At 48.4% G+C, this 15,365-nt stretch overlaps 1 protein-coding gene across 1 annotated transcript in view; it reads left to right on the top strand.

The window, feature by feature from the left end:
• The window catches only part of CFAP77 (cilia and flagella associated protein 77), a 122,709-nt gene that overhangs the window by 80,651 nt on the left and 26,693 nt on the right, over positions 1–15,365 (top strand). Inside the window, exon 8 of the mRNA XM_064490880.1 lies at positions 13,655–13,760. Coding sequence (XP_064346950.1) covers positions 13,655–13,760 — 106 coding nt within the window. The remainder of the gene's footprint in view (positions 1–13,654; positions 13,761–15,365) is intronic.

Raw genomic sequence — 15,365 nt, forward strand, 5'->3', positions numbered from 1 at the left:
TGAAATTCCGGCCTTGAAGCCTGAAGACTCCGACTCAACACAGCACTCTCCTGCTCCCGTGTTGGGAGACTTGGGGCTTATCACATACCGTCACCATGGGCCTCCACTTCTCCATCTGTACGTGGGACCAATACTAGCTCCTGTGAGGTCAATGGGAAAGAGTTCTCTGAGCTCTTAGGAAGGAAGAGCGATGCCAAGTACTTTTGCTCTTTAAGAGCCATGGAGCTGGGGCTGTAGTACCATGTACCTGCAGAGGCGTGGCAGGTCAAAGAGCAAAGCCAGCCCTGTGTAAGACAATAGGGAGTGGTGGGGACTGCAGCAAACTCAAGCGCATGCCTGGTGCCAGGGTGGCAGCTGCAGCCACTTACTGACAGGTGGGGATGTGGGCCCAGTGTTACCAGATGATCTAATGCCTCATTAAGAAAAGCCGGACATTGGGATTTCTATGTGAGTTCTTCAGATTTAAAAATATATGTTGGTCACAAGAATTTTTAAAGGCTACAGACCAAACTAAGCATGTCTGCTGGCCAGGCAGGAGCTAGTCTTCTACCTGCAACCACATTTGGGTAGTGTTGCCACACATGGATTCGGAGCAAGGCGTTTTCTCTCACTGAACTCTTTATCGATAGTTCAATATCAACATCAATAGTGCTTTATCAACCAGCTGCTTTATCAGTAAAACAGGAGGTGAGACAATAATAGTTCCTTTCTGCTAGGGTTCTTGTAAGGACGAAAAGAAAAGCGTCCCTGCACATGGGTGCAGTGTAGGAGGGAGCTGGGTGAGGTCATCCAAGGGCAACAGGGAGGACCTTCGGGTTGAAGGGGCTGTTGTGTGTCTTGACCATGGTGGTGACTACGCGAGCCTACGCGTGTGATGAAATTGTGTCGAAGCAAATACACAAGTGAGCACGAGTTAACTGGGTGGCATCCGAATAAGATGGGTGGATTGTTCCATAATCAGTGTCCCGGCTTGGATTTTGTTCTTTAGTCTCGCCAGATGTCAGCACTGTGGGAAATTGGGTAAAGTGTACGTGGGGTCTCTCGGTATTATTTCTTTTTTGTTGTTTTTGGTTTTTGTGGAGTTTTTTGTTTTGTTTTATTTTTAAGTTGATGTATTATTTCCTAAGACTACATGTGAATCTACAATGACCTCAGTTTAAAAAATTCAATTACAAAAAACAAGCAAACTGACAAAAAGCTTTAGCTGTGGCTTTGGTAGCCTATGGGGTAATGTCAGAATCGCTTATTACAAGAAACAGTGGTACAACTTTAGGCACATGTAAAGTGCTCAGGAATGGTCACCAAGGTCACCTGCCCACAGATGGACACATTTGCGAAGCTTCAGGCGGTGGGGAGCAGGGAGGCGCCTGGAGCTCTGAGCCTCACTGCTCGGGTCCAGCTCAGAGAAGCACCTCCCGCAGGTGGAGGAGAAGCTGGATCTCCGTAGATGGTGTGGCTGTCAGGTGTCCCTTGTGGGCTGGATTTTGATTTAGAACGGCCAAGAGAAACCCAGCCCTCCAGCCTCTTCCCTCCTCCAAAACCAGACCTTTAGGGCCCACGGCATATTCTGAATTTCACTCCAAGCTGGTGCAGCCTGTCCCAGAGGCCACCGTCCACTCAGCCCTTGAGGCTGTGCGGGCGCCAGCGCCGGCCTCTCCCACCCCTTGGGAGCAGCAGACCGCTGGCACCTTAGAGATGGATTTTAATTTTATTTTTACAAAATAGCTGTCTTCACTGGAAAAAGCATCAAGCACCAAATAAGGACCCGTCTTGAGCAGAATCACGTTGAACAGACCTCCGTGCTGTCATTGATTTTCCAGGAAGAAAAAAATTGCCTCTGGCTACTAAACCGAATTAGTAGTCACTGATGACCAATTATTTTAGCCCGCTGTGAACGGAGAGCCGCACTAAAATCCAGTTTGTCAGACCCAAGGCTCCCTTCTCAAACACCTTTCAACAAATGTGTACCTAAAGTCCCTCAGAAGCTTCCTACAGCTTCCTCTCTTCCTCCAAGTTCTCCAGCTCCACAAAGTTTTAATGAGCAGCGAAGATGAAGATGGGCTGCCATGAAAGGGGCCCCCTTTAATCCACAGAGCCCTCCTCCACAGAGAGGAGCCGCGCTGGCGAATCAGAGCTGTCAGCCCTCATCCCCCCGCACGCACAAAGTGTCAGCCTAATGTTTGCAAATGATAATTTCCATTTCCCGTGCACGTCCCTAGTGCCTTCATCGGACATCAACCCCTGGTCTGGGGTATCAATCGCCAAGCCGTGGAAGATGGATTTGATTGAACTAATTTGAAGTTTCTTGCAGATAGGAGCTGATTTTATTTCATTTTATTCCCCATTTCCCGCTTTATCAGGCTTCGTTTTGACATGGTTTTGTTGTTAGTTGTGGAACGTCAGAGTGGTGAGGAACTTTTCCGAGAGGTTCCTTCCAGGTGATCAGCAACTAATTTGTCGAAGCCCTCGGCGGTGGCCCCGCTGGCACAGATCACTGGGAGCCGCGGCGGGGTCACTGAGCACACAGCCTAACCATCAGGACCCGGCATCTTTCGAGCCGGGGACGCTGGATGGGGACCCTCCTGGCCTCCCTGCTCCATGTCCATGAGCAAACCGCAGGCAAGTTGCTTGATTTCCCTGCGTCTCGGTTTCCACGTCTGGAGGCAGGAAGGTTCACGCTCCCTTTCAGGACCATGCAAGAGTCAGTGAGACTGCAGTTGGAGCACTCACCAGCAGGCTTGGTATAGTAAGTGCTCATTAAAACAGGAGGCTGTTGGAGGGCTGTGCGGCATGGTGCCAGCCAGGCCTGACCTCCATCTTAGTTCACGCTGAGCCGTCTGTCTGGAGTCTCACTTCTCTGTCCAGTCACCTCTGGGTCACCCCAGAGACCCATTAAAAGGCTCAGAGGGGACTTTGCTCATTCCACGCCCTTGCTCAATTAACTGTGTCTACACTGGCAATCAGCCTTCTGTTCTGCAGGGGGGCAGGGTTGCAGGATGGCTACACCCACAGGCTTCCCAGGCAAATACAATATGTCACCCACAGGCTGTGTGGTCTTGGGCAAGACGTGAACTTCTCTGGGCCTCAGATTTCTCACCTGTGAAAAGAGGATCTTAGTATCTGTCTCTAGAGTTATTGTCTGAAGGACACAGGAAGCAGGCAGGAAGCGCGAGCTGGGATGATGACCAGTGTTTCTGCCACGTGCCCTGTGACCTGGAGTGCAGAGAGCCCAGTCCATGATGGGGAGCTCGTTAATGCTCCTGGATGGGCCGGGTGGATGGATGGATGGACGAGTGAATGCAGAGTTGAGATGCGTAGCCCCTCTGCTGAGTCTTTCCTCCTCCTGCAATGGCCTTGGATCCTCAAATCCTGTTCCTTCCTTTCCACTGGTTCACGCCACCACCACAGCAACAGTTCCAAAGTGTGACTGTCAGCATGCCCTCTCTCCTTGTGCAGAAACCTTCCACGGCTCCCTAGTACCTTCACAGAGACTTTTTTCTGTGATGACTCTTGCCTTGGCTATTTTCTCCTCAATCTGTCTTCTTAGTTTTTTCTTAAAAAAAAAAAAAACTTTACTGAGGTATAATTTACAGATAATGCAATAGTCCATATATAATTTGATGAGCATCGACAAATTTATACACCTGGGTATCCAATGAAGGCAGAGCACATTTCCATCACCCCAGAAGTCACCCGTTCTCCTTTGTGGCCAGTCCTCCCCCACCTCCAGGAGGACCCCTGCCCTGACCAAGCTCCCCAACTCTGGTGTGGACCCAGGCGGATTCCCTCTGCCCTCCTGGCCCAGGAGCCCCTCTCCAGACATTTGTGCACAGCCAGCCCTCTGTTCCTCTCTCTCTGGGCTCCAAATTGCCTCTAAGTGCCCCCAGCCTCCCATCCCCAACCCCAGTACTCTGGGGGACCCTTCCAATGTCACGTGGAAGCCTGAATCACTTTCAAACGTGCTTTTAAAAAGTCATAACGAATGGTCTGCGAGTCCCAGATTTCCCTGGTCCAGCCCCCTTCTCTGCAGAACGAGTCCCATAGCGCACCCCTAGGAAGGGGCCCTGCCCTGCGTCACCCGTCCTGACCGCGCCCTCTGTTCTCAGGATGGGGTGGGGTGCCACTGTGGTCCCATTCGTCCTCCAGGATCCGCTCTGACACCCCGACCACAGTAACTGAGCCCCCGTGCCAGAGAGAGGCATCAAAAGTCCAGAGCTTGGCCTCAGTGCCTGCACCGAGGCTGACACCCCGGGCGGGGGAGGCCAGGGAGCTCCTGGGGGCACACAGGCACAGAGATGGCACCGAGCCTTTGAAAATCCTGCCCGACACCCCGCGGCAAGGAGAAGCCACGGGTGGATCCTGAGGAAGACAGCATCAGGTGGGCACCGTTGGAGAGGCCTCAGTTCCTGTGTGGAGGAGGGTCTGGTGATGGCAAGGACAGTGTCTGGGGAGGTCTTGGGTCCTGTATGAGAATAGCCAGGCCCCCAGGTTTGGCTTCTATCTGCAGTCGGTTAGCTGGCAGCCCCTTCAGCCTTCTGGGAAATGGATTTGCAACCTCTTGGTTGCAGATGCCGTAGCTGGAGTGGTAGGGGTCCAGGCTGGGCTGCTGAGTGTGCTGTGTGACCCTGGGCCAGCCATTTGACCTCTCTGGGCTTCGGTCTCCCCACTCCCACATTTCCCACCTCGTTTAGTGAAGATAAATAATTGAGATCTTCTGAGTGAACCTCTGCAGTTCTTCACAAGAAAGCTGCAGTTTGGATGGCTATAATTGTGACCATGGGGGCTCTCAGCCTGGGGCAAAATCATTCATTTTGGAGTGGAATAAAAAAAAAACTGAACAGAATTTAAGGTAGCAGCAAAAAATAGTTGCAGAAGAAAACAAGAAAAATGGTTCCTAAAGACATATCCCAGCAGGGCTGAGCACATGGGAAAATGCTGAAACTCCCCAGCCCGGAACAGTGCAGCGCCGGGCTCCGGCCAGGAGCCTCCCTGGGGCCTGGAGGCCCGGCCATCCTCCACTGCTCATGGTGAAAAGGGTGAAAAAAAGAAAAACGCAGCCAGGAGACTTCTGATCTGATGTTTGCAGGGCTGTGCATGGAGGGGCTGGTGGGTGGGGGTGGGACATGGATTCTGACCCAGATCCATCACCCCCATCACTGGCTGTGTGGCCCTGGCCGAGGCACATGACCTCTCAGACATCGATTTCTTTCTTTCTTTGTTTCTTTTTTTTTTGGCTTTATTTGTTGCAAAAGCCTCCCATAAAACCAGCAAGTAGACTGGAGGGGGAGGGGGCACCCGGGGCCCCCTTCCCCCCCATCACATCTGCCTCCCTCCCCCGGGACCATCATCTCTGGCTTCCTTCTGGTCTTTTTTCCAACCTTCTCACCTGTGTTGATGCACTTACGCAGGTCTGACTCTTCCTCCCCAGCTTCTTATTTTATACTTGACTGACATCTTGGAGATCTTTCTGAGTCATTACACGTGTGGCCACTTCGTTCTTCCCGGCAGCTGTATCGTAGCTCCTGATAAATGTGACCAGTGCAGTGACCAAGTGGGAGGGGCAAGGGGATTCGGAATCTGAGTGTCGTCGCCTTGTCCAAACCTGTTCTGAGGGTCAACTTCTTTCCCAGGTGAGGTCTCTGTGGCTTTTCTGCTCACTCCAATTCCAAAAGACCAAGCTCTTTTTTGTTTATTTGTTTTAACACATTTATTGTGGTAGGGCTCCTGTACAGTAGACTACACAGATTTCAGATGTACAGTTTGATGAATTCTGACAGATGTGCACGCCCATGAAGCCACCACCACAATCAAGAGAGCTAACACTTCCATCTCTCCCCAGGAGGTGCAATTTACGAATTCCCAGTTTATCCCTTCCCATCCCCTTTAACCCCTGGTAACCATAAGTGTTCTCAATGTCTCTGAGTCTGCTTCTGTCTTATAGATAAGTTCATTTGTGTCATTTTTTTAAGATTCCACATAAAAGTGATAATATGGTATTTTTCTTTCTCTTTCTGGCTTCCTTCACTTAGAATGACGATCTCCAGGTCCATCCATGTTGCTACAAATGGCATTGTTTTATTATTTTTTATGGCTGAGTAGTATTCCACCACCCACTTACCCCCCCCCCCACATCTTCTTTATCCAGTCATCTGTCAATGGACATTTGGGTTGTTTCCACGTCTTGGCTATTGTAAATAGTGCTACTATGAACATTGGGGTGCATGTGTCTTTTTTAATTGTATTTTTCTCCAGATATATGCCCAGGAGCGGGATTGTCAGATCATATGATAAGCCTATTTTTAGTTTTTAAGGAACCTCCATACTGTCCTCCATAGTGGCTGCACCAATTTACATTCCCACCAGCAGTGAAGGAGGGTTCCTTTTTCTCCACAGCCTCTCCAGCATTTATCGTTTGTAGACTTTTTACTGATGGCCATTCTGACTGGTGTGAGGTGATACCTCACTGTAGTTTTGATCTGCATTTCTCCAACAGTTAGTGATACTGAGCATCTTTTCATGCACTTGTTGGCCATCTGTATGTCTTCTTTGGAGAGGTGTCTATTAAATCAGCTGCATTTCTATACACTAACAAGGAAATAGCAGAAAATGAAATTAAGGAAACAATACCATTTACCATCCCACCAAAAAGAATAAAATACTGAGGAATAAACCTATCCAAGGAGGCAAAAGGCCTGTACTCCAAAAACTATGAGACACTGATGAAAGAAATTGAAGATGTCATTTGCCCTTATAAGTGAGACTGACTGATAGTGTAAATACACATTCTCTTGGTCTTACTCTGGGATCATAACATGATGTGGGAAGCTTTTTTATGAAAAGTTCTGGAAAGCCCTGGAATACCATTCTCAGCAAGGCTGGGAGGCTCACATGTGAACACACTCAGGCCTGGTCCCCATGGCTCTTTTGACATTTTGTTTACGCACTTCAGTCAACCTTGATCTTTTTATTTTTTCCTGGACAAATCACCCATTTTGTTTTGCTTTCACCTTATTAGCATAAAGGTCTACGGAACACTGTTATAATGAAAAGAAACGTCTTACCTGCTACTGCAGGGCAGCGCTAGGTTTTGTGGGACCGGAAGATTGTTCAAGTTTGGGAGCAGTCTTTAAAAAAAAAAAATTCAGAATCAGGAATTTAAATTTAGGCATAAAACTGAATACTTAATTAGAAGGAGAAGAGAAATCAGAACAAATTAAAATTTTAAATAAGCTGACAAACATCATAAACCACAAAACCCCAGAAAATAACACATTTTTAAAAATTTAATTGCCTGACACTCCCTATATTCATTTTTCCCTCACATTTTTTTTTTAGCTGCACGCTCTTTGATCACCTCTTCGTACGACAGTCATTTTGTTAATGTTTTTCCATAAAGTAGAACGCTCTTCCAGTCTTCCCTCTAACCTGCTTGATTGCATTTTCAAACATATTTTACTTTGAAATAATTATAGGTTCGCCGGCGACTGTAATAATAGTACAGAGAAGTCCTGAGTGCTTTTCACCCTGTTATCCCCAGTGATAAAATCTCACATAACTATGGTGCGATGCCAAAACTAAAAACCTACCCTGGTGCAGAACACAGCCTTCACTCCGGTGGCACCAGTCTTACACGCCCTTCTTTGTGTGTGTGCATCTGGTCTCCATGCATGTGACCACACGTGTAGATCTGTGTAACACAATCAAGGTACACAACTGTTCCATCACCTCAAGCACCCCCTCTCACACTGCTGCATAGCGACCCCTTCCCCCATGGTTCCCTAATCCCTGGGACGTTCCGAGAATGGTGGATACGTGGAATCGCACAGTATGTGGCCTCTTGAGACTGGCCTAATGGCCTTGACGTCGGCCAACTTGTTGCTGTTTCGATGTTTCCTTTGCTGTTTTTGAATGGAGGCGCTGGGGATGGAGCCCAGGACCTCGTGGGCGCTAAGCGCACGCTCGCCCACTGAGCCACAGCCCCCGCCCCCAGGAGTTCTCTGTGCAGTGTAGATGAGGGTCCTCTGCCAGACGCGTGGTCTACATTTTCTCCTAGTCATGGTTTGTCTTTCCATCTTCTTAAAAGCATCCTTCCCAGAGCAAAAGGTCTTAATTTTGAGGAAGTTTAACTTCCCTATTTTTTTTCTCCCGTGGATCGTGCTTTCGGTCTCAAGCCTAAGAACTGATCACCTAGCCTAGCCTAAGCCCCGAAGCTTTTCTCCTATGTTTTCTTCTGAAAGTTTTATAGTTTCATGTTGTACATTTACATCTATAAGCCACTTCGAGTTAATTCTTGTATAAGGTGTGAGACTTGGGTCAAGAGTTTGGTTTTGGGTTTTGGGTTTTGGTTCTGGTGTGTTTGATTTTGGTTTTGTCTCTGACGTCAAATTGTTTCAACGTCATTTGTTGAAAAGGCTCCCCTTCCTCCATCAGATTACAGTTTCCATCAATTTATTCTCTTTAGAACACTGAATTGTGAAAAATGTACCTCCTAAAATTTTGCCTAATCTGTCTTTCTCTGTCTCCTTCCTGCCCTCTCTCCCCCTCTCTTTTTCAACAACACCCAACTGTTGAGAGCAGCCCTGTGCCACGTCTCCTCAGACCTAAACCATTCCTACTGGTGTTGGTTTTCACTGGCCAAGACCAGTTATAAACCAGTAGCGAATGAATGAGAGTTTCTGCGTGGGAGGGCACCTGGTGAGGGCCATCTGAGGGTGGGCTGCTCAGGGACAGGGGTCTGAAGGGCTGACCCAGCAGCTGAGACCTGGAGGCGAAGGAGCCGCCGATGTCAGGGAGGATTTTGGAGAGGGAAGGGCTTTGCTGGCCATGACGAGGAGTCTAGGCTGAGAACTGGGAGGCCCTTGAGGGTGTTTAAAGCAAGGAATGATGTGATATGATTTATGTCCTGGGTTTTCCCCATGTCAGACAAGCCTCTCCACCTTTTTACCCAACTTAATGAGCCAGAGCAGAAATGGGCAAAGCCCGGCGGACCCCCCTTCATCCAGCCCGGGCTGGGCTGGTGACTCACAAGGTGTGTCAGCTCTTCTCCCACTCGGAGCCCCTCCCTGCCTCTTTCCAGTAATGGGAACCGCCGGCCGGTGCAGGACACAAAGACGGCCGGCGGGCAGCGAGGGTGCAGGAGGCGGCGAGGGGAGGTGCGCGCTGACGTGCGCGGCGGGGGCAGCTGGGAAGACAGCTTTTCTGTCGTGAATGGCCTCTTGGGGTAGATCTTGCGGATGATACGTCTTGTGTCATTAGAAAGCATGGCTATAAACGAGGCTGCCCAGAAGCACGGGGTGTGTAATAATTAAGTAATAAAAGTCACCGCAGGGGTAAAGGAACCAGAAAACAAAGCAGGTCTGTTCATAGAAGCACTGCAGGCTGCTCTGCCACAAGACCTCTGTGTTCAAGTGGCATTTCAAAGCCACTGGGTCCCCATTCAAATGGAGACCCAGGTCAGCCTGGCCCCAAAGAGGTCCTCACACAGAGGGGGTGAACTGTCCCAGGGGGCACAGGCTTGGCAGCAGCGTCGGGGCTGGATGTTTAGGGTCCATTCTGGCTCTATGTCTGTCTCTGGGGCCACAAAATCAGCAGTCAGTGAGGGACAATAGGGACGGGAGGGGACTCAGGCTAAGTGATACTTGCTATTCAGCACCAGCCAGTTGTTGCCCCTGAGGAATGCAGACCTGCACAGTCAAAACTGAGACATCTTCAGGACAATCTGGAAAGCTGGGTTTTTTAGTGTAAAATTTCCCAGTTGGTGAGTGTTGACAACTGTGAAGACTTTATAGACTGCCGTGGCAGCCAAATAAAACACAAAGCCAGAGGCTCCAGGTTTGCACCATCAGTTCGCTGTCTGTACCATCTTTGGGAGTCACCTCTCTCCTCGTTTCCTCCTTCCCTTGTCTGTGAAATAAGATCATTTGGGAAGATCAGAGGCTCTGAACATTTCTGGGGGCATTTGCACCTTTGAAAATGTGATAAAAGTTGTGGAGCCTCTCCCTGGACACAGTGTCTGTACGCTCCTGCTCAGAAATGATGGTCTGCGACTTCCCGGGACTTCAGGGGGTTAAGAGCTTCAGGGATGGATGACCTATGAGGTCTTAAGCCTCCAAGTGTGGGTCCCGGACACAGCACCTCTAAACATCCCAGACCCATCAAACCTGAACGTGCCTGTAACAAGATCCCCCAGGTATCCATGCTCACATGACAGTTGGCAAAACACCGCTGGATGATGCCTTCAGCTGTGAAACACCGTGATTTCTGTTTCCAGGACCTTCTCTGGACAGCGCTCATCTGCACAGCAGTTTCTCTGGGTGTTTCTCAGAGTGTGGGTTGAGGAACATGTGTATACTCGTTTCCTGGGACAGCCGTAACAAATTACCACCAACCTGATCACTTCAAACAACAAATGTATTTTCTTGCATCCGGCAGTCCTGGAGACCGGAAGCTTGAAATCAAGCTGTGGGCGGGGCCATGCTCCCTCCGAAAGTTCTAGTGGAGAATCTTTCCCTGATTCTTCCAACTTGTGGGGGCCCCAGGCGTCCCTTGGCTTGTCTCTACCTCTGCCTTCACCCCACTTCCTTTACCACTCTTCTGTGTGTGTCTATGAAGACACTTGTCATTGGATTTAACCCCCCACCCCAAAAGCATTTACATAACCAGGAATCCCATCTCGGGATCCTTAACTTGACCACATCTGCAAAAGCTCTTTTTCCAAATAAAGTCATATTCACAGGTTCTGGAAGTTAGAATGGAAATATTTGCAGGAGAGGGGGACCATTCAACCCACGACATTCTGATTCAGAACTACTTCCTTTATTTGCTAAAAATGCTCTTTCTTGGGCCCCACTCCCAGATTTCCTGGATCAGAACCTCTGGGGACAGGGCCTAGGTGATTTTTATGCACCGTAAAATCTGAGACCCTCTGGCCCAGAGAAATGAGAAAGCAATCAGCTCAAGTCTGATGGAGAAGGCCATGAAGACCTTCTGTGACCCAAAGGAAGATTAGAAAGAAGCAAGCAGGGGTAAGAATGAGCTTCAATCCCTAGGTTTTCTCCTTTTTCTCTTTTTATTTCTTATTATGAAAAATTTCAAACACGCACCAAAGTATAGCAAGTAGAGTAACGTGCTCCCATGATCAACCCACATCACACGGCTTAACCACGAGTAATGTATTCTGCCAATTCTGTTTCTTTCTTGTACTTTGTATTATTTTGTTTTACTGTGCTTTATTTATTTATTTATTTATTTTTGCTGGAGTTTTTTTTAAATCAAATTCTAAGCTACATATTATTTTACCCCCAAAACCTTCAGGATGTATCACTCACATTAAAACTTAAATAACCACAATACCACTATCACATATAACAAGACTAGTGATATTTCCTCATGGCTTCTAAAACTCAGTGTTCACCTTTCCCTGGTTGCCTAAAAAATAGCTTTTCCCCATTGGTTTGTTTGAATCAGAATCTGAACAAGGTCCAAACGGTGCCTTTGGTTGATGCTTTTCTGAAGTCACTTTTAATCTATGTCACTTCCTCATCTTCTTTTTCCTTCAATGTCCTTTGTTTTTTCAAGTGACTGAGTCATTTGTCTTGTAGAATGTCCTACACACCAGACTTGGCAGAGGGCATCCTCATGGTGGTGTTTGGTGTGTTCCTCTGTCCCCTGCAATTCCTATAAATTGCAGTAGCTGGGCTGAGAGCTGTGTGTCCAATAAGGCGCCCTAGTCACCTGTGGCGTTTGAGCACTTGACCCACAGGCTGGCGCCACTGAGGAGCCAAATATTTCATTTTATTTAATTTTAATGAATTTAAATTCAAAATGTAAAACAACCTTTTCAATACCCCATGACTATCTTTAAGTGGGTAACATGCTGACATGATAATATTTCAGATATATTAGGGTAATAAAATATATTAGTAGGGGGAGGGTTTAACTCAGTGGTAAAGCATGTGCTTAGCATGCCCAAGATCCTGGGTTCAATCCCCAATACCTCCATTTAAAAAATATGTAAATAAATAAACTTAACTACTCCCCCCAAAAAAGAATTTAAGAAATTATTTTTTTATTGAAGTACAGTCGGTTACAATGTGCCAATTTCTGGCGTATAGCACAATGTCCCAGTCATGCATGTACATACCTATATTAATTTTTATATTCTTTTTCAGTAAAGATTATTATAAGATATTGAATATAGCTTCCTGTGCTACACAGAAGAAACTTGTTTTTTAATCTATTTTTATATATAGTGGTTACCATTCGCAAATCTCAAACTCCTAAATTTATCCCTTGCCACCCCCTTCCCTCCCTTACCCCCACCCCTGGGTAATCATAAGATTATTTACTATGTCTGCAAGTCTGTTTCTGTTTTGGAGATGAGTTCAATAGTGTCTTGAATTTAAGACATTCAAATAAAACAGATCAGTGGAATTAATACCATCTGTTTATTTTTGGACCCTTTAACATGGCGACTGGAAGTATTTTGGTTACATGGCAGCCCATACGATATTTCTGTTGGACAATGCTGGTCTAGAGGTCTGATTAGCTTCAGTTCACTTTGGGTGTTTTCCCCCCAAAAACATCTGATGGGTGGTGCTGAGTACCTCCTATTGTATCACTTCTGGCACCGTGTCTGTCACTTTCAGAGGCAGTAAGATGGATCTTGGGGTAAATTCTGTGTTATGGATATTTTACCCCAATAAAAAAAAGTGGTCATTTGGTTCAGCTGCTACCCATCCCTGTGAAGTTCCCCATCAGCTTTCCACCTAATATTTAGCAGCCATTGATTATTACCTAAATCCATGATTTCATCATGAGTTGCAAAGTAATGATTCTCTTCCCTTCAATTCTGTCCTTCATCCTGGATTTTATTAGCTTTGGTTTTTCTGTAAAGAAGTCCCCTCATCTCCCTTTAGGTTTCTCTGACACGGTCTCACGCAGCTCCGGGACCTTACCCTCTCATCTCCAGGATGGGGGTGATCATAGTACCCACTCTACAGTGCTGTGCAGGAGTGGGGCACACAAAATGCTCTACACAGGAGAAGTGCTCCTTGGCTGGAGATTCCTGTCAGAGAGAACCAGAGCTGACTGCTAAAAGCGGCAGAGACGGATTTTATCCAGTACTATTGCAAAGGGGAAAGTGAATTTGCTATAGGGCTGCCCTCAGTTCTGAATACAGCCCAGGAGCAGAGTGGGTGGAAAGCTACTGAGAGGAGAGAGACCTCAAGGGTAGGGGGATTCTTGCTAAACTGACTTAACAGGATTATTGGCAAAGGCAGGCCAAGGTGACCAGTACCAAGGGTGGGGGACTGACCTAGCAGGGTCCTTTGGTACTGGCATCAGCAGCCAAAGCCAGGTCTCGAGGATGAGCTCTAATCAAACAGAGGGCTCCGGGGATCCTGTCTACAGTCTGGTCAAGGAGAGAGTCTGTCTCCCCGTCAGGCCCAGCACTTGGTCTGGGAGCAGTGTTTGTTGACTGACTCACACACGGCACCTGTTTCTTCAACGGCTGCAGAAGGTGGTAAAGAGCCCCTCACAGGCTTGGGGGGAGCACTTTGCCTTGTAGCCCCCACCATCAGGTGGGCAGCCTCCGGGGGAGAAGGGCCCTCTGGCCCTTCCCAGACCTCAAGCCTGTCTGACCTCCTCCCCACAGGCCCTCCACCCCGTTCTTTGATCTGCTGCAGCATCGGTACCAGCAGCTCTGGGTGCAGGAACAAAAGGCCACCCAGAAAGCCATTAAACTGGAGAAAAAGCATAAGGTAAACGCAGCTCTCACTCCACAGTGGATGACTGTCGGGGCCGGAGGGAAGGGAGGTGATGGCGGGGCTGTGCGTGTTTGTTGCTGGGGGTGGGACTGGGGAACCAAGTTGCTTATTGCTTTGTTGAAAGGGTCTTGGTGATGATCAGGTTCAACCTCGACTTAAGCCCCGAGAGTGGCAGACTCTGACTGGCATCACCCATAAATCGGCCCTGTGTGCCCTGGCGGCAGAATGGGAACCCTGTCTCCCAGCTCCTGCCCGGAGACTCTCCCACCAAACCTCGTCATGACTCCACACATCTAGAAGTCAGATTGTAAACTAAACTCACCTGGCCTGGTCTATCTATAAAGAAAATGCTGGGTGGGGAGGGTTTAGCTCAGTGGCAGAGGGTGAGCTTAGCATGCACAAGGTCCTGGGTTCAATCCCCAGTACCTCCATTAAAAAATAAATAAATCAAAATAGACCTAATTGCTTCCTCCCAAAAGAAAAGAAAAGAAAAGAAAAGGCGGGTAAGGCAAAGTTAAAAGAGAACAACCCACTTCCAGGAGGGGGCTGTCAAGAATACATTTTATCAAACGTTAGTAATATGTTTTGTTTCCAGTTCATGAATAAGCCCCACCCAATACACTCCACGCCCATCAGACACATCATCTCAAGTGCACTGGACCAGCCTGCGAGGAGGGTGTTACCCGAGCTCCCAGACTGGCACAAGGGAAACTTGAACTGAGGACAGTACGACATCCAAGCACTGCCCATTGCTAACAGTACGAGGCTCGGTGAGGTTTTTACCTGGGAAAAAAACCTTTAGCTGTTAATTTGTATTGCTGACCGCACTGAAGATGCTAGACATGGTACTCCCTTTAAAATGGATTCTGAAATTCGAACTTTTGGAGCACTAAGGCTGGCCTCTTCTCCAGGAGATCCAGACTGATCACGGCAAAATCAGAATCGCTTTATGTTCACGTGGCGTTACACAGATTTCGTCCGCAGCACGACTTCAGTGTCTGGTTGCTGCAACAATCACACAAACGCCGTCCCTCCTCCACGTTCCACGTGGAGAACTGGACCCTGCGTGCAGCCCTCGTTGCTGTGTTTTCTCCTCGGGAACGCCCCGTGAGGTCCACATCTCATCAGACCATTCAGTTTATTTCACTTTCAGATGGTGGAACTGAGTCTCAGAGAGACTAAGTGACTGGTCAAGGTGTCACAGCCAGGCCGGGACCCAGGAGCATCCCGCCCCGGAGCCCGGACTTTCCCTGCGGGCGTGCTCCCACTCCCGCCTGTTACAGGGAAGCTCAGGACGCCGCGACAGCGCTGGTGATGCTCCAGGACCAAGCCGGGGAGTGGAAGGGTTATCAGGGGTCCCGGCGCCTTGGGACCGGCCAGGAGAGGCTGCAGGACGGAGGGGCCCAGGACCCGGGACCGGCCAGGTGCCAGTGCCCCTCCCGGCCATTCACAACAGCTCATTAAAGAGCAGAGTGCTGTAATGGTATTTTAAAAGCAGCCTGTGACTAGTTTGTTTGTTAATGACTCAAGAAAGAGTCATCTCACTATGGGAACGACCAGTTTCCGAGGGAGCATTGCCGTTACACGCTGCTTTATAGC

This window comes from Camelus dromedarius, chromosome 10 (genome assembly GCF_036321535.1).
Source record: "Camelus dromedarius isolate mCamDro1 chromosome 10, mCamDro1.pat, whole genome shotgun sequence".
In the NCBI taxonomy this organism is placed as follows: Eukaryota; Metazoa; Chordata; class Mammalia; order Artiodactyla; family Camelidae; genus Camelus; species Camelus dromedarius.